The 27,480-nt window shown below is 40.6% G+C and overlaps 1 protein-coding gene across 8 annotated transcripts in view; it reads right to left on the reverse strand.

The window, feature by feature from the left end:
• The window catches only part of ZNF536 (zinc finger protein 536), a 344,528-nt gene that overhangs the window by 184,397 nt on the left and 132,651 nt on the right, over positions 1 to 27,480 (reverse strand). For 6 of the 8 annotated variants that reach the window (XM_058034044.1, XM_058034045.1, XM_058034041.1 and 3 more), the window contains 3 exons: positions 9,205 to 9,343; positions 7,441 to 7,540; positions 565 to 2,736 (listed from right to left, as the gene is read on the reverse strand). In XM_058034044.1, the coding sequence (XP_057890027.1) occupies positions 565 to 2,734 (2,170 nt within the window). In that variant the 5' untranslated portion in view covers positions 2,735 to 2,736; positions 7,441 to 7,540; positions 9,205 to 9,343. The remainder of the gene's footprint in view (positions 1 to 564; positions 2,737 to 7,440; positions 7,541 to 9,204; positions 9,344 to 27,480) is intronic. The other 2 variants (XM_058034047.1, XM_058034042.1) reach the window with 1 other exon arrangement.

The following is a 27,480-nucleotide window of genomic DNA, read 5'->3' on the forward strand; positions in this document are numbered from 1 at the left end:
TAAGTTAGAAGATTGTCAAAAGGTTAGTAATTTGTATTTCTGAATCTCTTTTTTAATCAGTCCAGTGGCCAGGTACAAGGACATAGCTAAGGAACTGACATGGCTGTCAGAAGGAGGGCAATCAGAGAGGGGAGCCAACATGCAGTTTATTAACTACAGCTCAAAGAAGGCATCCTTCCTCACCCTTTTACGTGGAGCACAGGGCAGGATCTGCAAGAGAGACACCATGAATAGAAGAGGAGGAGAAAACCACCTTCCAAAACCTGGAGGGAGAGGCCCTGGAAGAGGCACAGCCATTGGTGGCTGCTCAGACCCTGCAGGGTGGGAAGGTGTCAGCTGAAAGGCTGGGAAACCCGCTGCCCTTGCAGGGGAGAAGGGTGAGCAGAGAATTAACCTCAAAGGCATTGCAGGAACCCAAACACAGATGTTCTGGCAAATAACAGCATGCCCCTGTGGACTGTAGGAAACAACCTGACAAGAGAATGCATAAACTACTTTACTGCCATGATTCCAAATAGAGCTATGAAGCTTTCAGTGCAGAGAGGGAAGAAGAAGTTATCATACCTGAAGAGGAAGGTGAGGAAGGATGAGGGCTGTCCTCCTGAGCACTCCCTGTCTGCGAGAGACCCCCACCTACTCCACTTTCTTCAGTAATGTTAGAGGACCCTGGTGTTGTCGACCTGCTGACAGACTGAGACTCTTGATCACTTCCAGACCCACGCCGCTCATCGAGACTACCTTGAATTATTTCATCTTCTCCTTTCCTGTCTCTTTTGTGGACCCTGGAGTGAACGACCACTTGGTGGTATGTTCTAAAAACCCTGCCGCAGTCCGGGCATTCAGTTGGCTTTTCTTTTATGTTTCCATGACTTTGTAAGTTGTAATCGAGTCCCTGGTTCATACCATGTGACAAAAAATCTCTACTGCCTTCTAAAGGGTCTAGTTTGCTTGGCAAGTCTCTCTGATTGCCCATTTTAGTGCTGTGAACCAAATCAGCAGGCATTTTCTGCTTAGAGCCATCTGCTCCTACTAACACATACTCCCGCTTCTCCTTATCAAACATAACTCCGGCATTTGCCAAAGTGTCTTCGTGGCTGCGCTGTATCTGCTGCTCTTTAGACAAAAAGCCATGTTCCATGGCCATTCCCCTTGCCATAAGCTGCCAGGCCTGATAGCTGTTTACTGGATCCATCTCTGCTGCTTTGGCGGCAGCTTGTAACCTTTCTATACAGCTGGATTTCAGAGGAGGCACCAGATTGAGACAGCCCAATAAAGAATGTTTATCCCCCTCAGCAATGCCGTGGCCAATGCCAGAAATGGGGGAAAGGAGCTTGCCCAAGACTTCCTTCTCTTTCATGGGCATGTCTCCTTTGTTGTAGATCTGATTTTGTTCACTCAACCTCGCCTTGTCAGGGGGAAGAAAGCCACTCTGCAAACATGACAGATATCTTGAATACAAGTTTGCATGAGCTTCCTGGGACATGCTGCTGATGGAGACAGGTACTTCAGGATCATTAGGAGATTTGTTCTTTACAGATAACTTATTCAGGTGAACTTTCATGTGGTTTTTAAGAAACCAAGGCTCTTTGAATCGCCTCCCGCAGATCTGACAGCAGTGTTCAAAGGAATCCTTATGCTTTCTCATGTGGCCTTTTAGGAACCAGGCTTGGCTAAACACTTGGCCACACACCTCGCAGCGAAACTCATTGGTGGATTGCTCCCCATTCCCGTTGGAGCCCTGGCCCTGTGCTGACTCTGCAGTTATGTGAGCCTTCTCCACGTGGCTGATGAGCTCCTCCTCCTGCGAGGCAGCAAAGTCACACAGAGTGCACTTGTAAGGCTTGTGTAGGATCCTTATGTGCCTGTCCAGCTCTTCTCGCTTCTTAAACTTGCCTTTGCAAAACGTGCATCTGAACCCGGCTGTCTGAGCGACAACCTCTTCCTGGACGCTGGCTGGCTTTGGAGAGGGAACAGGGTTTGAAATATCAGGTGTGTTGTGATTAGGTGGCACAGACAAGTTGCAGTTTGCGAGCGGCATGGGCTGGGTGTGCTGCTGTGTTTTCACATCGGGCCGTGGCTGCAGGAGGCTGCTCTTCATCTGCTTGTCCCGAAGAATCGCTCTCTCCTCCAGCTCATGCAAAAGTCTGTTCTCTTCTCGGACCCTTCCACGACCTTTGCCAAGGTTCCCAAGCTTGTGAGTACGCAGGTGTATCTTCAGGTTGCCTTTCTGAGCTGCCCTGTGGTCACAGTAGGGGCACTTGAAGGGTTTCTCTCCGGTGTGGGTTCTCATGTGCAGCGAGAGGATGCTGTTGAAGCGGAAGCGTTTCCCGCACAGGGGACAGGGGTACTTCCTGTTCTTCCTGGCATCATCCTCAATGTCGCTCATCTGAGACATGATCCCCAGGTTCTGCCCATTGAGGAACTGCTGCAGATCCACACGCCCGTTCAAGCTGGTGTCCACCTCTCTGTTGAGCTGGTTCGCCAGCAGGGCCATCTGGCTGCTGATGGGCTGGTTTGCTATGGACATGTGACTTTTGTCTTCTAGTGGCACTGACGCCTTCTCCTCGGGATTCTGCCTGCTCTGCAGCTCTGGGAAGGCATGGCTGAGCTGGGAAGTGATCTGGTGCAGCTTCTGACTCATTGAATATTGCCCATTGAGTATGGTGCTGTTGAGATGGGCGTCAGCTTCTGGCACAGCTGAAGAAACACCAAGGCACAAACTAGCTTCCTCCATCTCTGAAAATCAGAAGATATTTTAGATTCAGACTGTGAAAGAGCTACAAGCATTGAATCACTGCCGTACAATTTGCATTTTATGTTTTACCTACTCATAATAATGCAAAGGAATTAGTGTAAAAACAATTAAAAGTGTATTAAGTGCCAACTGTGCTAGACAGTTTTGATCATACATGTACTCATTCTGCATGTGTACCAAAAAATATTCATTACTATTTTAAAATATGCGACAATTTCAAAATCTAATTATTACAGAAGGGGCAAAGGCATTTACCACCTCCCTTGTCCTTCTTGTGAAAATGCACCTGTCTGCATTTCTAAATCTATAAAAAAAGAAATCTTATGCATCTCTCCCATTTTCATTTAAAAAGCCAGCAAAAAAACCCCAAAATAGAAATCCATTTGTAACTTTCAGTTCCATTAAGCATATTCAATATATTACACATTCTACAATGAGAAAGATAGTTTTATGATTTGACAAAAAACCGATGGTATGATATTTACTGGTGTACAATAAAACAAGATAATGTTTTGGGAAAAAATAAAGGACAAGCTTTAGAACAATAAAAGGGATTTTGCTTTAGTCAACAAAAAGTGCAGTAATATCTCATTAAGCTGATTAGTATGCTGCTTAGAAACAGTACTAGGTGCTGTAACACATGATTATAATCATAAAAATCCTTCAGTGTTTGCAAGTAAGCATTAACGAGGTATATTAAATTTTAAGGAGACTGCGACTAGCAGCTTTGTAAACCTCTGAGATTAAGATTTAACCCTTCTGTTACAAAACACTGTTATTTTGTCATTTTGAAACTGAGCCCATCAAAAGGCACATAAATTATCTTCTGCCAAGTCTTTTAATTCATAGTTGAGAACCTTCAGATTCCTGTTCCTAGGAAAACTTGCCAGATTACAGAAGGAATATCTCTGGAAGTCTTTCGATGGGTGATACATGTGATTTAAGACACTTTGATTTGTTTTAAAGAGCTCTCTTATGGAACTAGATAAAACCAATTAAAATCTGGGAAAGGTGTTGTGGAAAGCCTCAACAAGTTTAAGAATTCTAATAACTTTCCTAATACACAGTAATGACTACAAATTGTAGCTGCACTACGTATATTGCAGGAAATTAGAATTCAGAGCTGTTTGTTAAACACAAGTGCTCTGTTCTGGTCTGCATAATTGTCCACAATAATCCATCCTTGCCACTTCTCTACTCTATACAGATATAACGTATCTATAAAATTCTGTTAAAAATATAAAGTTTCTCATAACTAATTCATAAACTATATGATGCTATAAGATTATATTAGACTACAATTAAGATTTTTGTTGTTCAGTGGCATGATTTGACACTTTATTCACTCTCAAAACCACTGAATCCTATAGGTTCTTAAAAATTTAATTTGGCCACCCCTCTCTTTGGCTTTAGCCAAAAGCATTTTTTCCCTGTGTCTTCCACAAAGGCTCCAGGCACAGCCTGGGTGGACTCCACTCCTCACACAGCTACACAGTGGCCACTTGATAGACAATTCAAGGTCCAGATCTGGCACACACTTAAAATGCATGTAATTGTGCTCGTGGGAGCAGTCCAGTAGACTTCAAAGGGTGACTCTTGAAAGCAAAGTTCCACACATGATTAAGTATTTGCAGGATCAGGGCCTAAAAACAAAGTATGGGAGGTCTTTGAGGGGAGACCTCTTTGCTCCTGGCAGATGACTGAGGTTGTGACACAATGCAGATCTTGTAAGTACAGGAAAGAGTTATATTCACGTGTATTAAAAAAGAACAAGAGCTACCTAATATTGCCCATAGACATAACAGATCTTTTTCAAAATTTAACAGTCTGATTTGGGTCACATATTGGGGGCCCATTATTTGCCTGCTGTCAATGTTGTTATTCATAAAAATATAAAGAAGTTAAGTCTATAAAAGAAATCCACTTAAATTTAGCTTGCAGCGCCTGTTTTCCAAAAGTAGAGAGTAGGAGAACATAATTAAGCCAGGTGTTCACCCAAGGCCATGTAGCAAACAAGGAAAATTCTTAATTTCCATTCAAGTTTTCTGTGCAGTAGACCACAATCATTCAAAATGTGGGTACACACAAACCACTTTTTTTTTTTAATTTTTGAAAGTTTTCTTAACTTTTGGAACAAACCAAATTTATGTTCAAAAGGATTAATTAAACAACTGAATACTTGTGGTCCTTAGGTCTGCCATTGCCTGAAGTTAACAGAGATTTTAAATATCTGCCTATGTGCTTCTTAAAAAAATAACAAATACTCTCACAAATAACAACACAAGAGAAACCCCAAAACCTGAATCTACTTTTTGTCTGGATTCCACATACCCAGGAGTGTTATTTCTCAGCACCATGCTTAAACAAGGCATGCTGGCAAACAAGAATGTGACAATTCCAGAAATGCATAGCATGTGCTGACGCACACAAACATTGAAGAATGTTTAGAAAGGTCTTTGTGAATTGTCATTATTCCATAACAGCTTCAAAACTACAGTCTAATTTTTTTTTTAGTTGATCTCAATAGGACCTGGTGCTTTTACATGCTCAGAGAAGTTTGGGTAGTTAATTTTAGCATTTTATGCTCTATCGAGGTTTGGAAATGCTGACAGATCCCAGAGGAATTTATTAATTCTGATGTTTAACCCTAAGCATCAGTTCAAATGTATGGTTATTTGGATTGGGGAGGGGAGTTGTGGTTGAGGTTTTAGTTATTCTGTGCTTCTTTTTCAAATATAACTTTAATAAAGTAACAGCAGTGGTAGCTGGAACATGGCAAGTTTTCCAATTTTTCCTTTTTGCTATTTTCTGTCTTCCAAAATCATACAGAAATATTTAATGTAGAATATTGAGAGAACAAGAAAAAAATCGTTTAGAGGAATACCAAATCCATAATTTCTCATTTAAAGACTAATAATTTTGGATTAAGTCGGGGGAGCCTAACCCCCCCACATGGATCTTTAGGCATGGCAAATGTTTTACATTTTTTATTAAATATGCAGAAAGGTCAGCAAAGCCTCTGCTTAGTGAGCAACAACCAGCTCTGAATGCCACCCACTCTGATCAGCAGCGCAGTTCCTGGGGTCCAGCCACCACCATCTCAAGATGTATTCCTCACTTAAACTGCATTTCCCCCTCGTCTGCCCCTGCTTCTTGCAGGCCTGCTCCTCCCTCTGGCTCTGAATTGTCTCCTCTTTTCCTCACTCCAACCTGGTTTCATTGCAAAGCATAACCATGGCACTGAAAGTACTGCCCTGTGAATTTCTCCTCCTGCCATGCCCAGTTTCAGCTTTTCTGAACACAGGGACCTTGCTACTGTTCAGCTTTCACAGAAACCACTCCTGGTATCCCTTAGCCCTTTCACAGCAAAACCTACCAAAATCTCATCTTGTATCCACATGCAAGGCAGAAACAAAACACAGCCTCATCCATCATTCCACTATGAATTAGATAGCTCAATCTAATTTTCCTAATTTCTCTAAAATAAAAAAAAGAATTAGCAATTTCATTCTCCCTCTTTATCCATCATCCCTGTCTAGATCTGTGGCCAGAGAGGGTTACCCCAGGTGGAGCAAGGGGCTTTCATTCCCCACTGAGGCTCCTGCAGTTCATGGTACTCACCTTGGTATCAAGGTATACAAAAATAAAAAATCTGGAAAAGTTCATTAATAAGTGCTACTTTGATGCTCCATGACAGGGAAAACCTCTAGCTTTCAATTGTTAAGTATATAGTCCATCACATTATTTTCATGATCCTGATCTCTCATATAAGGAAGGCACAGAATGTTTTGCCATCTCTCGTGCTGGGAACAGAAGCACAATGTTCTCTGTAGTTAACAAATGTTTACAAAATGAACTGCAAATCAAATTTGAGATTGTTAAAGAATTCAAAATATATTTGTTGAAGTTTATTTAGTAAATTTCTGACCTTTAATTGTCTCAAATGTTGGGTAAAGACAGTGTCTCTCAAGACAAGGCACCGCACTGGAGCATGTTGGGATCAGCAGTCACGGGCTGCCTTTTCCAACCTAAAGAAACCCTCAGCTCTTGCCCAGGTGAGTTGCTGTGGCCAAAAAGCCCCAAACCAACCCCGCTGCAGACACAGACTACACCCAGCTGGGTTCTCTCTGCACTGGGCAGGGCAGCAGCACCTCTGGGAGGCAGCACACCGACCATCCAAGGCCATCTGGCCACAAACCGTGCCCAGCGTGCAGGATCCTGTTCCTCTGAGGAGGAGCTCAGCTTATGAAACTCACTGTGGGATACAGATACTATAAAATACTCTCTCTCATCTCCTACATAAAGGTACAGTGAGACATTCAAGTCCCTTTGATGATACTAATAGTTATTTTGATTTCGCTCACATTTTTGCCCTCAAGACTATTTCCTGTGATATCAATAGCGAAAGTTCTGGCTTTAGCCATTTCAATTGAACACACAGATTTTATTTAACTATTTGAAATGGATTACTGGAATTTAAAACCAATTATGACACCAGAAATGCCTGTCATCACAACTACATTAATGTAATACGAGAAGCTGAGCTTCCTCTTGCTGGAAACAGAGAAAAAAAATATGGCAAGCAGGATGAGAGAATTTAAAGATAAATCTATGCCTGGGCACACATGTAAACATATGCAGGCACATGAATATCTGTATACAGACACATATGTGCAGACACACACCTGTTATCTTTGTAAACAGATGGACCAAATTCAGCTCTTATTTACACCTGTTCATTCCTGCTGGACACACACACACACTGAAGCTCTCCCCTCTTCAGTGCTGTAGAGAAAACAGTCATTTTAAAGCCACTGTTGTGCTGTTATTATAGCTTAGATTAGGTTAGTTAAAAGATTTACAGTTCAGTAAGCAAAGTAATGCTTTACAAGCTCACGTGTTTAAACGACAAGCTCGCTCTGGCCCTGATCCTCTGAGCAGTTAGAGCTACACACACTGTTACTTATGCCTTCAGAATATAGACCTGGTATTTATCTTTCCAGCTAGAAAAATTCACATACATCTACATTATCTTGTGGTCCACTGGCAAATTCTAAATACTCCAATACAGACTGCTTCAGTTCTTAGCAACTCGTAAACAGGTATTGCTGAGATCAGAATATATATTGAATTTTTATTAAATATTGTTCTTATTGTTGCAGCAGAAACAGTTGAACTAAAGCTGTTATAAGCATAATACACTCCTGTTAAGAAATACAGAACACCAGACTACTGAACCCTTTCAGGGTCATTAAACAGCTGTAAACATTATTACAAAAATAAACCAGAGATTTCATGCTTACATTTTAGCCCAGAGCTTGGTGTGCTGAGCAAGTACATTTTTTTCATCTCTTACAATCAACGCTGGTGACATTTGGGCATCCAAACAAATTACATCACAAATATTACTGAGGTGGGTAGGATACTGAGCAGTTTATTTGCCAGATGATTAATATATAAACAGTAGGGCAGGATAAATGACCTACTCTTCTTTGACTGATTTGTAGGCAATACTAAGAGACATAGATGTAAATAGTTGGATTTTAACAAAAACATGTGTGCACGGAAGGGGAGGGGAGAGATCAGCTGTATTTAATGCCACCAGGACAGCATTATCCAGTCTGATAAAATGAAATAAACATTAGGCCAGATTCTATTCTCATTTTACTTATGTAAAATAGAGTAATTGCAACGACTTCATAGGAGTTTTTGTTAAGTAGGTGTCCTGTTCCTTGGGGTATAATATAATTATACCAGGAAAATATATGGTTTCTGGAATATAACAGGATGTCTTTAAAAAAAGAAAGTTGGCCTACAGGTAATGTGCCCTATCTATTTGTTTTTATTTAAACATTATTAAGGCCAGCTTGGTAATTGGCTATCACCATTAGTGACATTAGCACATTTAGGCTTTGTGGGCATTGCAGAGCACGTGTAACTCGCAGCTCCTGTTGGAGAGAGCTGGTTTGGAGCAGGAGCAGAGCACAGCCTGCCCAGAGCTCTGGGGGAGCAGGGCTGCCCCATCCACATCCCCAAGAGACTCCAGGGCTGCCCCATCCACAGTCCAGGAGGCTCCAGGGCTGCCCCATCCACAGTCCAGGAGGCTCCAGGGCTGCCCCATCCCACAGCCCAGGAGGCTCCATCCCACAGCCCCACTCCATCACCCATCCTCCAGCGCCGGCACCACGCAGGGGGCAGCCGGGAAGGCATTTGACAAAACTGTGGCTGCTTTGTAGTGCTGATATTTAAACAAGCTGCTTATTGATTCCAAAACAAAGTACTCCTTTAGTAACAACAGAGCCAACTCATTCCACAACAGTTTTTATGTCTTAAAGAAGGGTTAGCAGAGGGATTTTGAAGTTTCAAAAGTCATTAGCAGACAGAAAATGGTTTGCTGAGGCTGTACTGCCTTTGCTGTGGGCTGGGAAGAGAGTAGCTTTCTAAAATACCTGTTACATCTGCAGGGTACTTTCTAGTTAGCACAGCCTTTGGGACTGATAACTGATCAGTGGAAGATAAATCACCAGAGCAGTCTTTGGTTGGTAGCACCCATGGAGTGGAGGACTGTGAACCGTTTGTGATCACAATCTAGGAAGATGAGCACAGAGGAGAGGAGAGGTCATTTATAAATCTCACTCACAGATTAGAATAGAAAGATTAGAAGAATGCAGACAAGCTGTTTGATTTATTGCTACTTTGCATGTGACTTAGCAAAATCTGTTTTCCTCCTTATTTATTCTATTTCACTTGCATATACTTAAGAAGTCAGATCCAAAGAGGAGAAGGATAAATAATTGCTACTGAAAGTTCAGTAGATTAAAAAATAAAAAAAAAATCATGATTTTTTTTCCAGGCACTGGTTGCATCTGGGATCATTATTTCTTAGCTTATAAACATTGATTCTCATTTTACTTTTTTTTTCCTAGTGATCTTTTGATGGCAAAAGTAAAGAAAAGAGTGATACCAAAATTCATATTGGAGCCTTATTTGTGGAATACTTCATTAAACTAAAGCTTCTGTTACTTTAGAAACAGCATTTTTTAAAGTAAATTTGTTATTTTCATGTAATTTGGAATGTATACAACTGATTAAACCCTCTCCAATTTGATCAATTTCCTGTAGCTCCTATCTGATCATTCACTTTAATTAATCTAACTGGCATCCACATCAGATTGAAGAAACCTTAAAATTAAGCTTTTAATGAACCACTTTACCATCACAGAGTACAAATAAAATAATAATATGCCTGGAAGACTCTACAAAGCATATTTATTATTTCATTTTTTTGTCATTTTTACAGCATGGAAAGGGCTCTGAATCTCCCATTCTCATCTGAGGACACTGCACTGCTCTGGAAGTCTGCAATGCTCTAACCCATTATATAACATTAAAAGATACATAATGTTGACCCTATTAATCCTGCATTCCTCACACAGGAAAGTTCCAAATAAAAGGCCAAGCATTTCAGCTGGGTGAGGACAGGAGGATCAGGCCCCCTGAACCAATTACAAAGAGATCAATAGAGAAGAGTTAAGACCACAGAACTCAAAGCACAGTTTGAAACAACTTAAATCCAAAACTGTAATGATGGGTTGATGATTTTTTTTTTCATTTCACAAAGGCTTAGACTTAGATTTTGTGCACAGCTAAATATAATGTCAAATGCACATATGTCCCAGAGATCAAAGTATGATTGACTGTGAAATATTCATATGTGATAGCCCAGCGAGATTTTGTTCGCAAGGGCACCTGTCAGAAGCATAAGCTTGGATACAAATCATCAAATAAGTATGTGAAATCATTACTAAAACCCAGGCATGCAATCAGATAGTCAGTTGTCTGAAACTGCTGGACTGTAGCCAGCACAGTGGCTCAACAGACTAATGCTTTGGTCTTTGCAGATCCTCAGGGGCCTGGTTCAGTTCCTCCTGCTACTGGTCAGGTCAGCTGTCTGTACCTAGTGTTGACTTTCCTGGCACTTAATGCTAGGAGCAAAGCAAAAAAACCTGAGTCCATAAGTTGCCTTTGACCCGAGCCACAGAAACATCTGCTGGTTGAGTCACAAAGTGCTTGTTGGCCAAGTTTAACAGGATCCGAGCCTGCTGCGGATCAGCTCTCTCAGCAGTAGGTGTCACTGCAATAAATAGATGGATTTCAAGGGACAAAGACACTCATTGCCCAGGAAAATGCATAAACAGAACATCTCTGAATAGAGAGACTTTTGAAAAGTATGTGGTCCAGTTGGACTTTAACTTTATGCAAAATGTTGGGAATCTGGTTTAGGGAGGAATTAAATTGCACGAGTGGGATTGCCAACAACAACAGCATCGTAATTTTGTCCTTTAGTCCTGTGTCACAGAGATCCTTTAATTTACATTAATCACCTCCCTGCAATCCCAGGTCTATTAGGTAAAGACTGTTACAGTTAAACCTTTTAAAAAAAAAAAGCTCTCTAACAAATTAAGTCATTTGCTCTAGTGGAACAAAAGACCTAGTTATATGGAAAGACTCTGCACACTCAACTGTGGTTGTAGGACTGAAAGACCCCAAGGTTAGCCTATTTTTTGTCAAATTAGACAGCCTATACCAACCCTATCTGCATACAGAACAAGGAGAGAGAGAATACTTATAACAGCTTGGGAGGTGGGGGGATGATGTCTCAAGTATAGATTTAATTAATAGAATGCATATTTTGAAGAAGCAGTAACCAATTTATATTTGAAACAGAAATATTTGGTATGCCAAGTAATATCACAGAGATGTCAGCCAAGTCTACACCATATTTGGTTTCATTATCACAAAATGGTTTGTAGGATAATTAAGGATGCTCCAAATTGCATGCTATTGAGTTAGACTGTAGACAAAACAATGCATCACTAAGCATATGGGCTACCTGTGATGACATCAAGACAGAAACTACGTGCCTAAGAGAATGTTTTTAGAAAAAGGAAAGATTAATATATTAAATCTTGTGTAACCTGTTGCACATGAAAGAGAACATATGTGATAATACATACCCCTAAAGTACATATATAATACAACTGCATTTATTTTCCTCCCAATAATTCTAAATGGGGAACAAAAGAGAGGAAAAAATATAGAGAGAATGAAAAGATCAATTGCTGCACTCTTCAAGGTCAGTATATTTAGGAAAAAAACAATATTAAAAATAAAAAGTCACCTCCATGAAAAGCATAAAGGGCCACACTACAGATGTGGAAAGAGCTCCTCGTTTCCCCCCAGCAGCTCCTGCCCCAGCTTTCCCTAAAGGCCTCCAGCACATGGAACCCCAAAGCACACTGTGATCAATTCAATCAGAGAGGAGAGGAACACCTTTGCTAAATGTTTCTGTGCTGGGTACAGAAACACCCAACATCTTAATACAATGGAAGTGGAAACAGGTAGAAATTCAGAACTTGCCCAATTTCTGTGCTCCCAAAGAGCATAAAGGGACCAAGGTTTTTTCAGAATTTCAGGACTGTAGAAATAAGTATCCCAAACTGATCATTTCCACATCTCATTTAGGAAAAAGCTTGCCATGTATCTTGACTTAAATAGATGGCTCATCCTCTGTAAAGAAGCCAGGGACAGCATCCAGAACTCTTGACTCCCATTGCTTAGTCCAGTATGCCAGATAGCTTTCCTTTATCAAACATAATTGACTGCTGAATAGGCAGAGTTTTTTAGCTCATGGCAAACCTGTCAGCATAAATTTTTTTATTTGTTTAAAATGCTAGATTTTTTTGTTTTGTTTTTTAATAACAGAGATTCTTGGCTGTTAATACTTTCTATCTCCAAATTCTATCTTCTTTCTTCCCTTAATCCAACTGATTCTTCTTCTCCCTATAACACATAGACTTGGTGACAAAAAATACCACACAAAATTTAGATGGTCGTAGTGATTCTTAGATGCAAGTGGCTTTCATGAGTTATTACTCGTCATATTAGTTTAATACTAATTTCCAGGGGGAAAAAGGAAAAAAAGAATAAAGCTGAGAAAGCCTTAAAGTTTGAGTGAAATGAGATGGAGTAAAAGATGCAGTTGAAATAGGCAGGGACACTAGAAGCAGGTTAATGCTGGAAAATAGAGCAAACATTTCACAGAATACCCCTTGTGTTTGTGGTCTCCCAAAAAGCAGAAAGAAAAAACTCATTAAAGAATTAAGTAGAAAAGATAGATGAGGAAATATCACACAGACTAAGGCATGAAAAAATGTACCTAATTAATACCAAGTAAAATGAAGCAGAAGAGAACACAAATCCCCTTTATTGCATTGGTGTTCTGTTCTGCCCATATTCTTACTGATACACCACTGCTTCTGCCATTTAACTTTATCAATTGATCACTGTCATGAGCACAAGAGCAGAGCTGGGAACTCTAAGGCCAACGTGGACCTTCTGAGCTGTTTTCCCACTGATACAAATGGCTGGGGCTTACCAGGGTGTGGTTAGCAGTCTCTGTGCTGCTCAGACACCCACCCTGAGGAATTTCCAGAAAACAACCTCTTTATCCTATGTCCTTTTAGAGGAGCAAAAAGAAATACACCACACTGCTCTTCCAGAGGGAGGAAGACAACCCCACACAGGAGAATCTATACCAAAAGTAACTGACTCAGGGTATTTCCCTGTATTTTCCCAGCTGATTTTAAATCCTCTCTACCTGTTGCAGTGAGATTATTCTGCCTTTTCCTCTGAATGGTGGTACCAAATAGTTGTCACAGTTTTGCAGTTAAGCCAAGGGAATAACAATGGTGTCACACCAGTGAGCACAAGAAAAGGTCCCATCTTTGCAGTGCTCTTGGCTTTGCGAAGATGGGACCTTTTGTGCAGCCCCTGAAGGGAACAGAGAATCTCCTCCCTTTGCCCTGAGGGATCAGGTACAGGAAAGGGAATCCCCTCTCTCTCCATGGAAGCAGAGATGTGAGCACTGACTGTGGTGAAACAGGACTCATCTTTAAGTGCAATGGCCCTCAAGACCCAACAAGCTGGGCACCAACTGCTGCTTAGGCACCCCTGTTTCATGTGGGCACAGTAGCTTTGATCATTAACAGAAAGGCACTGAAAACCTGGCAGACACATGGCAGATAGATGAAGGAGGGGAGAAGGAATGCTGTAAAAATATAATAACATTCTAAAGCTACCTGCAGGATAAAAATCCTTGAAATAATTTTGATGTTAATTGCAACACTGCAGGCCCTTGGCTGAAAAGACAGCCTCTCATGGTGATAGGTGAGGGGTAACAAAGCTGACAAAGAAAGTCTGATAAATGCAATCCCAGGATGACAGACCCTGGCAAGTTCAATTACGGTTGCAAAGTCAGGTGGGAGATGGACTCTGCTGACTGTAATATATCCTTAGCAGCCAGCTCTGGCCACAAACAGCTCTGACCAAACTCCTCTGAGTGACTGACAGCATCCCAGGAGCCTCCAGCCCCACAGTGAGCTGAGAGCAGCTACAGTTGTTATCAGAAGGACCAGGGACTAACAGGGACTGCTTCACTGCAAGATTTCAACACAACCCACACAAAAACACCACAAACTCTCACTGAAACTATTCCAAGCCTCTTGAAAAGCCTGTGCAAATGAGCAGTTTGTGTTCACTTTCTCCAGTGTAAAGCTTCACTCAATGTTAATTCATACTCTGCAAACCAGTGTGAATGCAGGTGACTCCAGCAAAACACAAAGCCAGACAAAAGTGGGGAGAAAGGTTTGGTGGCTCAGGTTCAAGCCCCTGGCCATGGGAGGCAGTGACTGGGCTCCCACTACTTACAACAGGAGCATCAGAGAGATTCTCTTCCTACAGGACCGAATCCCAAATCTCCAGAGCTGAGAGCAGTCAGGAGTTCCCACACAAAATCCCTGTTTGGGCATTGCTCCTGTTGCCCAAGCAGAAACTCATTTTTCTGAATTCCAGCCCCTTGCACCTATACTTATGAATATGGAGATCATTATATCTCTTTCTAATTGAAAGGATTTTCATCTCCTTAGTTTTATACTTCAGAATAGGCTAACTATTCTTATTTGATGTGAGAAAGAAAGATGTATAGAGCAAATTGTGGCTCGTCATACTTCAGTGCAAAATTATCTGAGAATTTAAGTCAAGTTTAATCAAAGTATTTGGCTTCCTGGCAGCTTTATTTTTTCTAATTTTTTTAAGTAACGAAAAGAGAAGTCTTTTCCCAATTTTTTGTTGAATTTTATTTTCTGACTGACTATTTTAGAAAAAAGCCAAACTCACAGTGTTATTAAACAACTTCTTTGTTCTCTTTCTGTGTTTTTCAAAAATATTGAAAATGACAATAGTATAAAAATTATACTGTAAAAAGTGTAAGCACTGTGAATGAGCAGAGTTATTCATTTATATCCCTAGCTTATGAAATGCCCGTATCACGTATCCTTTATCCAACAGCAGACTCTTTTAGCTTCAATCAGCAGAGCTAACAATATGTTATTGATATGATTTCAGGAAGCTGTCAGCAGGCAGCTTTGCTTTCAGCTCCTCAGCTCTGGTGAGCACACAGAACTGTACCTGCGCCTCTCCCGCAGGAGAGCTGGCAGCGAGGTGCACATTCCTGTCAGCTGTCACTGCAGAATAAAGAGAAACCTAAACAGGTCTTCCTCACTCCCCACAGTCCTTACACACAGAGAACACGCTGCTGCTTCACTGGCAATGCTCAGCAGCCCCACAAGCCCTGGGGTGCTGAGGGTGGATCACTGTCCCTGCAAAGAGCTGGGCAAGGAGCAGCAGGGCAGGTCACCCGAGGGCTTTCACCCTCTTGCCCCAAGCACACCTCCTCCCCAGCTGGCCTTTCATAAGTTTCCACCTTCCTCCTGTGCCCTCCAGTTCTGCCCAGCACAGAATGAGTAGGAAGAGGAGTGAGCAGGGGGTAACCAGGTGCTCGCCTCTGCAGGCAGCAGAGGGGTGAAATGGTGCCTGAAGCTTTGCACGCCCCGAGCCAGGTGTCCAGGAGCTGTCAGAGCCTGACTCCTGCACAGGGAGGTACAGGAGGGGTAAATGTGGGTGCAAATCAGGACCCCTGGTGTCCTGGTGCCCCTGCTCCTCTGGGCTCCCTCCAGAAAAGAGTGCAATCTAAATGAGAAGTGAGGCTCTTCTGTAAAGATGCAAACTTCTTCCTTTTTAACCACTTCTCCTTGAAGTGGTCCAATATTTTATAGATTATAATTATGTGCTACTGAAGAATAATCACATATGTCAGAAGCCACAACAGGTAAGCTAAAAGTGCAGCTCTTTCCACTTTAGAAAACCAGTGGGTTTTAAAACTAGATTTCATATTGGCTTACAAGCTTTAATAACAAAAGAGAATTTTGTACTATTAGATGTCGGTCATTTTTTTGTCTGACAAAGAGCAATAACAGGCTGCTGCAGGAGTTAGCACAGTTTTTGGTGAGGTTTTTTTCCTCCAAATGATCAGAGAAAGTACCGTACTTTCAGGATGTGCCTCACTTGCTCTTAAAAGGGTAAAACAAAATATTCTCCTAGCTATTCTAAGCCTGCCATATAAGTATTATGCTGTTACAGATTTCAAAAGGTTAGCTTCAATGAACCTGACATCAGTATAACCCAAAATAACCCATTCAAGAGAAAAGTAAGAAATAATTGCTGTTTTCTCTTTTTTTTTCCTCAGCTATATTGCTATAATGATTTTGCATAACAGATTGAACAAAGTGCTGTTGTGACAGGTGGTAGAATTCAGCTAGTAAGCACAGAGACAGGGTTCAATTTAGTTTGTGAATCCTTTAATTGTTGTGCAGCTAATTAAAGAAGGTTCTTTACACTCGCAAGTGTTTACCGTTGCTAGTATGCATACATGAAAAATTAAATTGTGCCTTCAAGGGCTGAGAACTATAGAAAAATCATAGCTGATTCTGCAACATGCTTACCAGCTCAAAATAGCTGCTTTTCACAATTGGAATTTGTAAAACTTTTTGCTAAGCAAATATAGAGCTAATTAGAAGTGTTCGTTGGACCAATTAACATTTAAATAAATAAGCCATATTGCACATTTCACAGTCTTTATTTAATGATGCTTCTTAACTCTTTGGAAAGATTCCTTTAAGTACAAATAAGTTGTCATAAAAATGAAAGACAAAAATAACACCATAACAGTATATTCTATGCTTTTTTCTTTTTGCCTTGAAGTCTTCTCTAAAACTCTATACCTGTTACTGAGAAAGGGGGGTACACAAATCTGGTTCCTTCTTTCATCTTGTCAAGTTACCTTTCCACCTTTTTGAATGCAAACAGAAAAACATATTTGATTACTATTTAAAGTGTTATGATAGCTCTGTTTGTTTTGCCCCATGGAACAGAATCTGTTTTAGACAAAAATTCTTACTTTTATCTCATAAAATGGCCATTCCAGCCCAAAAGAAGGGTGTTCTCAGAAGAGACTGCTCTTGGAGCAACAAAAACAGCAGTTTGAAAGTTGCATATACAAACAATGAAGCGACAGAAAAAACCTAAATCTGTTTCCAGGCCTGCTGTTTGCATTCCCACAGCAAATCCAGCTCTGTTGTTATACCTAACCCCAGGGCTGCAATTGCCTGTCTCTTCGGGGTCAAGTGATATTTTGCTTTCAAAACAACTGTCTTTTAATTTAACAGTCCCTTTCTATCAATAGGACTCCTTCAGCCTGCGCTGAACATACATTTTCTCTCTCCCTTTCAACCTCCAAACCCCTACCTGACACAAAGGTTACATTAAAAACAGAGGAAAGGCTTCTTTCTACTTTTTTCCAAGGTGCATTGCACTACCTTGCAATCACACTAAGAGCTAATGTGGAAGGACTCATTGTTGACCTTGGCTTCCAGCACAGAAAACCAAATTAACAAGGACCAATTAACATTCAAATAAATAAGGAAGATTAACAAAGAATACTCTGCATACCAAGAGGGTAAAATAAACTAGAGGAAGGAGTCCAGTATCTCCCTCAATCAGGAAGAGTGGAATTCTCCAGGAAGGACAGCAGCCCATCAGAGCATGGACGCACAGGCTGCTCTTTCCAAGGCCTGATGAGCCCCAGAGGGGATGAGGCCAAGAGTGAAACAGGCAAAGCTCCAACTTTGGAAAACCCTTGGGAAGATGTGCCAAGACCCCACAGTCCTGCATGATGCTCCTGTGAAAGGGAAGGTGCTCCCCACCTGTCTGGTCTCTGCTCTCCTCCTTTCTCCTGGGGCTGTTGGTGCTTTGAGCTCACAGCTGGCCAGCAGCAGCCCAAGGCAGACACTTCTTGCATGGATTGTCAATATATGAGTTTTCTGATTCAATTTTTAGTGAGAAAGGTGTGTTTGGTTTTGGTTTTTTAGATTCAGTAAATTCTGGTTCAAGTCAAAGAGAAGAAGTGGCCAAAGAACATCCAGCAGCCCAAGAGGAAGGTATTTGGGAAGTCCATAGAGACTGAAAATTTTGTGGTTTAAAATTTATATTCCATTACACTCCACCTGAAGGCTCCAACCTAAATTTTTTTGTGCTAATTAGGTAGTTGTTCTGAGTACTGAGTTGCAAAATACACGTTATCAAGTTCTCAAAATGTCATGGTTCAGAGCAAACCTGTCTCTATACAACTTTAATCTCATATACTACTTTAACCTTTCTTTGGGGGCAGGTAGCTGAAGCTCTAACGTGGGTTGTAGGGACTCCCTGTGCCATGGAGGATCAGAAATGGATCAGAAAATGCTACACCAAGAAGGATGGAAAGTGGTTGAACCCTCTACCTTCATCATCCTCTGCCTCTTGCTCTTCCTGTGGGTAAATCTACAAAAATTACTTTAAACTGGCAAAATTTCTCCACCATTCTGGGATATCATTACCCCAACAGAACAATTAAATTCCCCACTAACTAATCATCTGCAAAGCCTGTCTCCTAAAAGGAAACTCCTCCTACCAAAGGTTATGAATAATTCTCAGAAGGTTACAACATGATCTATCATTTTAAGTATTTGGATCTGGAGTACTGGTTCAGGCCTCTAACTGACAGCCACCTTTATGAATAGTTAAGAGTTCACAGAGATGATTATCATGTACTATTTAAATATGTATAAAGGACAAAGATAATAACAATACTTTGCACTTTAATAGAAGCTTCTGTCTGAAATTCTCAAAGGAGAGCCGAAGTCCTCACGAATGCACACTCACAGCCCCTCTGACCTGCACAGTTGGTCATTGCTATTATTCTCTGGAATCTGGTAGGCTGTTATTGTTAGATTTCTCAAAAATGATAATGTCTGCCTTAATTTATAAAGCAGTTGAAGCTTTACTAAATGAGTAACTCAAAGTGAATCACCATTGTGGGGATGTTGATCAGTGCCTTGTGCTGAGCAGAAAACATCATGGAGCTCCACAGGATGCTCTGCAGATCCTTGGCCCCCATTCTGGTCAAGGAGGAGAATCCTCCTTGTTCCCGGGCTGAAATGCCACTGACTGATCAGCACACTGTCCATCTAGGAGAAAAGCATCTCCTTCTACTCTTCAGAAAAAAAGCGTTTCTGTAGCCTCAAAAATAATTTTAGATTTTTTTTCCCCAATACTAAATCAAAAAGGGCAAAAGTGGGCTCCACTTGAAAGCCAAACTTTCTTGCATGAAGAACATTTTTCCTGCAGTTTGTTACAGATAGAGGAGGTTTTATATTTAAAAAATGTTTTAAATAATCCATTTCTAAATGCTCTATGTTGATGAAGTCTTCCGATCAAGAGGCTAAAGCAAGTGACTCCCTCTACTATCCCATAAAATACAGAAGGAAGATTAAATCATGTTCAATTATATCTTTCATAGAAAATATGAAAAGAGCTACTAAATAGAAACAGAAGTGTGAAAAATAGAGTCCACAAATATCAGTACCAATCCTATGCAACTATAAATTCTGAAATGCTGCCAAAAAGTTGGTTGTGTTTGAAAACTGGACCTGGACAATTTGAACTTATGCAAATGGCATTTGCACAGCAGTGGAACCAAAGGTCCTCCTGACCTTAAGGGCATATTTACAGAAGAGTCAACTGATCCAGAATAATTCCACCAATGTATTAGGAAAACATGTCTTACTTCCAACATTACTAATATGTTTATTATACAACTTTGTTTCTTAAACAAGTACATTTCTTAACCAAATATGAAAAAGACAAAGGAAAAAAAGTCCCAAACTGCCCAAGTTTTTCTGCTTCCTTTTACAGTACCAGTTTTCCTTCAACATTTTTTAAAAATTCTCACAAGTGTCAAAGAACAAATTACTTTCAGATTTCTTGAAGAACTTATAACAAATATAACAGTTACAGAGAGAGAGAGAAATGGGGGAAATCTATTTCAATGTGATTGTTTTCAAATACCTAAACTAAGGGGGAATAAGCTGGTACCATGAAATCCCTCTGCAACAGGCAACGTCTCTTGGAACAAAATGCATTGAGGGAGAGAGCTGGATAAGCTTTTTCCACTGAACACTGTCCTGTAAGACTCAGGTTTTAAAGAAGAAAAGGGGAGTTAATACAATCTCAACATAATTTCCTTACCAGTACTATAGTCACTCTCAGCCTTTTGTGATTTTTTACTCATTTGTTTGGGTTTTTTTTAAATTTGGTTTGGAGTGGGTTTGCTTGTTTGTTTTTATTTAATTTTACATCAATTTTTCAAATCAGACTGATAAAGTTACTGAAATAACACCCCAAGCCTCTGGCTGCAGTGCTGCTGTCACAATGGAACTCTGATCTCACCCTGGCTTCTATAGCTAATAACAAGCAGCAAGAGACTGAGCTCCCTCAGCTCAAATAAAACCACCCAAAGTCAAGTTAAATTCAGCATTCAGAGGATCAGAAAATTGGTTTACCACAACTTATCACAGAGTAACACGTTAGCCCAAGTTAACTGATTCACAGCAATTTTTAGTGTACATGCTCTTGGCAAATGTGATGTAAAGTTAGTACAGCTTTCAGTGCAAGCCCAATGTCCCTGGTTTCATTAGGGCTGAAGTAGCACACTACTCCTCGTGTGCTGGGAGGCAGGAACCACCACAGAGACAGCTACAGCAGCTGGCAGGGTAACCTGGCTGTGGGATCAGTGCTTACTGCTCTGTCTTGGGCTCTTTTGCCAGGGTTAAGAAAACTAGGTATTTCAAACTGCATTTCATTAAAACACCTGTGTTAAATTTTTCATGGGAAGTTATCAGACTTTTCTGAAGGGAGTATTTGCAGTGGAAGTTCCAGCAAACATGCAAGAGGCTGGCAAAAGTACATAATAAAAATCACAAAGCACCAAAGTCCATGATATGCAGAGATACCAAGACTTAAAACAGTGGGAGGTACAAATTTTGAAAATATACTTGATGGATCCAATACAAAACCAACTTGCTGACAGACTTTACAATAAACCTCATGAGCTTTTGTCCAAACTCACACTGAATCAGTGACAAAGTTTTTATCCATATATGGATCTCAGGGTGGAACTTCAATCCACAGAGATCTGAAGCTTATTGTTTCAAATGACAACCACATATACAGGAAAATATTTAATTTACCCATATCCTGCAGTTGTCGACAAAGAACACAAAAATCAAGGTGGACACCTACAGTTAAACCTTTTTTTCCTGAAAAGCTACTTTCAATAAAAATAATCAGAATAAAAACCAAACTACATTGGCCTGTAACATATTACTTACAAAACATTTTAAAGAAAAAAATTCACCCATGTGTAATTTTACCATAAGTCACACACCATTTAACTATAGCAACACACACTTCTAGGGTTTCTGTAACAGATTGGTGAGGGTTTCACCCTTCTTTTCCCTGCTCAAAAATATCTGTGTAGTACCACTGAGTAGCAATGGAGCACGAAGTTGGAATACGGGAGAATGGGGACTCCTACCTTACACATTACTCACTGGCTATACCAGGTTTCATGAATGAAAATAAAAATTGAAATGGAAAATATATCCCCAGGAGATTCCAGTTCTTTATGCATTATTTCACTGACAGTGGAACACTCTTCCACTGCCACCATCAACCCAAAGCACTTTGGGATGCATCAGCAGTGCAATAGAGTTGATGAGAGGATGCAGTGACACAAAGACAGTAACTAAACAACAATGGCAACTGGAATTATTCCTAATGGTAATTTTTTTCTTTTTCTTTTTTTTTTTCAGAGACTAACACCATTATTGAGAAGTTTTTCCTCTATCTTGAATTTGCTGTGTGCAGCAAGGAAATACTGTGTTCAGACTGCCGTGTCTGTGCTGTTGGTAAGGCAGCAGGTACAGTGTCTGGGCACACAGGAGGGGTCACACTCACAGAATCTTTTTCTCTGCACAGACAGTGCACTGGGCAAACCATGAATCTACACATAGAGGTGAAACTCTGCTCTGCCTCATTTTAATTGGCAAAAATGTTTATAAACGAAATTTCTGTATTTTTCCTTTTTTTGAAAAATTATTAATTTCACGAAGCAACTACAATGATCCCTACCAAAAATACCAAAAGTAAGTGCAGGCTTTTCCTCAAAATGTTCCCACAACAATTTAACATCTAATTTCAACATCATCAGGTCTTCTACTTATATGATCTTCCATGGCAATCAGTTGACTGCTGCTATACATCCTGAATATTATTTTCCCTCCTGAGGACCATATATCTTTGGGATACCTAAGGGGCTCATTCACAGATCAAGAAGTATCAGTTCATTTGGAAGATCTCCTGTACAGGAGGGAATATAGTTTAATAAACATTTGCAATTAAAACTTTTTGGAATAAACAAGCAGAATGCACACAATGGCCATGTTAATTTTGCTGCTCTATCCTCATTGTATATTCAATTTCCACTCCAAAACTTTGTTTGAAATTTATGAACTTGCCCAAATACAAGCTCAGGCTGAAATACTTCCCTAAATTAAGACTGGCAAACATCAGCACTGCTTGTGGGAGATGTCACTAACCAGAAATTTGCAGGGTTTATTTTTCTATAATATCTCAAATATCTTTCAAATTTCTTTAAGGCAGAGCATCAATGATCATTGGTATGTTACAAAGCATTAATTGTAACAAGATTCAGTAGCTGAAGAGAGAATCAAAGTGAAATTTCAATCAGGAAACAGGCAAGTTTGTTCAATAACCTTGAAATCTCAAGCAGATGCAAAGTCACTCTGCAGGTAGAGAACAACAGATGAGGAAAATGTAACTTGTAAACAAATAGTGCTAGTATTGGCTGGAGCCATTTCTCTGCCAGACTACAATATGGTCTGGCACATTATATGACTTGCACTTTCTGTTTTTATTACAGTCTTTTTTTAAGACACAATCTATCTCACCCATTTGTAGCTGTTCTAGTATCTCATCTATCTGAATCAGACACCCATCTTTAAAGAGAATGAAATCCTCTCAAGATCCCAATGCCTTTTCTGTAGAGATAGGCTAACTTTTAACAGTGTTCCCTTACCCTGTGCAGGAAAAACAGTGTTCTACAATCCAAACTATATCACATATTTTACCAAATATGTGTTATAGTTTATTTTACCAGCTCCATGGCTTCTCCATGAGCACTGCTTTCAAAATCATATTTTACCAGAATCAAGACTAAATTGTTACTTACAAGGTTCATTCTGTAAGGACATTAATTAATGGCCTGCATATGGAAGAGGGTTGGGAAATATTGTGCATTTTGTGCATTATTTTGTTGGCAACTACATCATTCTAGTAATTAATGTTGACATCTTTTTAAAATGCATTAAGCAATATAGACAACATATACTCTGCCCAGTATTTTTTGGGGGCAGGGAAGTGGAATATAGGGTTTCCCATGGCTGAGCACTCTTACTGCAATAGGGCCTTCTACTGCCTAGAAAGGTCTCAGTCTGTCTTGGAATAAGGTATGGTTTAGGTGCAATTCTGGACTCTGAAGACATTATTGAGAATCTAGCATTCTCAGAGACTGCCAGAGCTGTAGAGATTCAAACTCAGTAACACTCGTAGTGAACCATTCCTTTAAGGACCCCCATTGGAAGAGTCATTCCCCTCCTTATGGATTTCAGGTAGAAAAAGAACTCATTGCTGTGTTCAGACAGACATCAGTCCCCTTTCTCTTCCTCCCTCATCCCTACACCTAACCAAACAGCAATCCAAGCATCTCTTTATCATTCTCAACAAGTGTAAGCACCTTAATTCTAAGGTTCTAGATATGTAGAAAATTGGTGCCCTTCATGACTCAAAGCCATGGCAATTTTTTTAGATGCTTATTGACCTGTTTATTACTATCTGTTTATTGAACTGTTTTCCATGAATCTGTCTAATCCCTTTCTGAGCCTGCTGATGCTGTCTGCCTCCATTAATTCCCTTGGCAGCAAGCTCCAGAAGTTCACTACTCAATGTGTCAGGAATTATTTCCTTTTATCTGTTTTAAACCAATCTCCTGTTACCTCTGCTGGGTGTTCTAGCTATGGGTCTGTGAGATTTGGTGAAAAAAGTGGGTGAGGGTTCTGGAAAGAGCTTTGATGGAATTTTGTCCTTGCAACTATGAACTTTTTCCAAGTGAAAAATAAAAGTATCCAAACAGGGCCATAACACAACTCAGAAAGTAAGAGCCCAACAAAACAGCATGAGATTCACGGAGCACTCTCACTGCAGCAGATTTACTAACCTAGAATTCTATGATCTAGTCTTTGATGAAAAGACAATCCACTTTACAGTTTCAAAGTTTGTAACCAACCCTGGTGTAAAGAACTTGGGAATGAGACCATTTGAGGATTGATAGCTTTGTCACAACTGAAAAGATTCATCTGTCACGACTGAGATTCATTCTGTTACAGAAAAAAAAAATCCCAAACGTTCTTACAATTCTTGACTGAGAGGAAGAAAGAGTGGAAAATGTCAGAATGAAGCATTCACTACAGGTTTTTTCAGAAATATCCATCCGAATTTTGGGTTGAAGTCTACATAGACCTTCCATCCAAAGCCAATTTAACTGAGAGCCCAAGGAAAATACATCCCCATCTGGCACAGACTGTTGTTCCAAGCTGTGACCAGATGATTCCCTCCACCCTCACCCTCCAAAATCAGAATGACTATAAAAAAAATAACCATTCTCTTAGGTTAAAAAAAAAAAATAAAAAATCTCCCGACCATGGTTGAAGCCAAATGGCCCTTCAGGCTACTACTGAAGAATCAATTACATTAGCTGTAAGCCTAAGAGAGTCCTGGGGACAATCAGTCAGAGCCATAATAGCTGTGAGGGAATTGTTAAGCAAATTGAGGGATTCTTTAGGTAATTGGGATTGGACAACCAGGTCATACTTAATTTGAAGCATCCATTCCATACAAGTGCTTCAGAGGTATAGCAGGAACTAAAGACAGAAAAGTCTAATTGTGCTGCTACTAACCCAGTGCTTTTAAAGGGACACCCCAGCCCGCCCACCACCCCTGTACCCCCATTCTTGTGCAGAATGGTTAATAGGATTGTGCTCACTCTCAGCAGAGGAGAATTCAGGCAGCTCCTGCAGGGTCAAACTGGGGAGCTGAGAGCTCCACAGCCCCCTGGGACAACCTGCAGTGCTTATGCACAGCTTGAGCCAGGGACAGGAAATGCTCAGGTACCAAAAGAAATGGACAACCCACTGCTTTCTCTAAGACAGTCCAAAGATGCTAAGGATGTACATTTTTCTCTTTTTGTGGTTGACCATGCATTCAGCATACTAAATGTATACTTAACTAGAAATTGTTGTCTTCTAAAGAAACTCTGCTAAAATCCACAACTTCTGCTTCGAGCTCTCCAGAATTTACAGGCAAGAAAATCCTCAATTCTGGGAGGTGGCTCTGAGGGGGCTGTGAGGGTAGCTAAGATCAAACTGGATTTTTTACCCAGTTAAACAGGGAACTATTCCAACAGCAAAAAGCTCTCAATTTCCTTTGTTCACTGAAACAAGTTTCAGAAAACAAAAAGGTATGCCCAAAATCCATCTTCATGTCCAGTTTGCTTTTGAAGAAACCTGTTGCAAGCAGCTACTGCTAGCATTTTTTGGCTTTTCTAGAGAGAAACAAGCCATTTGGGTTGATACAATAGGGATTGAAGTCCCAAGAGATGTTAATTCTTTGTTGGATTGCCCTGAAATTTCACAAGGTGAACAAAAATGAGCCAGCAAACACGGCCCTGAGAGTGCCAGCACCAAAGCTGACAAATCTATCTTCTTGTCTCCCTTTCCTCTGATTCTTTCCTGGAACTAATTTGAGGAAAAGCCCTGTTTCTGGGTCTTCTGGCAAAGAATACCTCAGATAATTGCCCAGAATGGAAGATTCTGCTAGTGCCACATTTCTTTGGCAAGGCAAGAGAAAAACTGGGAAAAGAGGGATAAAGAACAGAACCTGGATGGCTGAAGGGTGCCAAAGCAAGAGCTTTGCGCCAGTTGCCATTCTGCTCGAAATCTGCAGTGAGGAGCCCAGCTCCCTGCTCCCAGCAAGCTGGCCATGGCTTAGAAGAGTTGGCCAGAGCAGCTCTGGCAGCACAGCTGATGACAGAGAAAACTTGGAGTAGCAGACGGGCCAATAGCCCATTGGTAGAGGTCAGGAATATCTGATCGTGCACACTTCTGCCATTACAGAGCTCTCATGGAGCACAAACCCATCCATTTCATGCTCCTGTTTTGGAGGATGCTCTAACTGCTTATCAAATCAGTGAGCACTTTCCTAGCCTTGACAGAACAAGAGCCAGCAACAGGAACGAGTTGCAATTCTACTTCTAATGCTCAGAGTTGTGACATGATCTATTCAGCCAGGCTATGTCCTTCTGAAGTTATCCAGCAGTGTGCCAGCAGTCACCCAGCAACAACAGCTTCTAAATAAAGAAACCATGTCAAACAAACAAACAAACAAACAAATAAACAAAAAGTAAAATCCCTGATCTGGAACATACTGCCCTAACTGAAGGGAGTCTCCACTCCACACACGACACTAGCACCAATTTAGGTGAGTGAGCAGGCAAACTGTCGCCCATGAGACTATTTAAACAGGCTATGGTATAGCAGCTCAATGGCCTGGACAACATCAGGAGTCAAAGTCTGGGGAGCACTTGAAGAGCACAGCAAATAACCCATCTACAAAAATAATCATCATCAAAAACAGTCATCCACAAAATTTTTGCCAATCAGTACTTTGAAAAATGAGCCATCACTTTTTGTGAAGATAATGGATGGGAATTCAGTCTCTGTCACTGCTATGGGAAAAAATGTCCATTGCTTTAGACTACAGGGAATGCTCAGCACACAGAATTTGAACTCAGAGAGCTTGGTGTAGAAATGGTCATGGTTAGTGTCTTTCTTTTGACCAGAGAGCTGCAAAGAAATCTATTTCATGTGTAGGAAGAATGCTTAGATTAAAAGTTGTTCCAGCAGAATCTTTAAGAATGCTTAGATTAAAAGTTGTTCCAGCAGACCTTACCTGGTGCAACCCGGGTGAAACTTTGAGGGCAGTGAAGATCCTCAAATGAGTACCCACAGGTAGAAAAAAACATTTACAAGATGAGGGATAATAATCTAGCTTCTCCCAAGCTCCAGGTCAGCAAAGGAAGCAACATGATAATGTTCAAAAATACTTTTGGTAGCACAAACACAATGCACTGTATCTGCTCTCTACTGCTGCATCCCCACAGTCATTACTCATGCTATGGAAAGAAAAAAACAGGTGTATGAGGCAGCTGTGCTTGACAGAGGCTACTTGCAAAAAATAAGGGAAGGCTGCAGACCATC

Source organism: Melospiza georgiana, chromosome 14, assembly GCF_028018845.1.
Source record: "Melospiza georgiana isolate bMelGeo1 chromosome 14, bMelGeo1.pri, whole genome shotgun sequence".
NCBI lineage: Eukaryota > Metazoa > Chordata > Aves > Passeriformes > Passerellidae > Melospiza > Melospiza georgiana.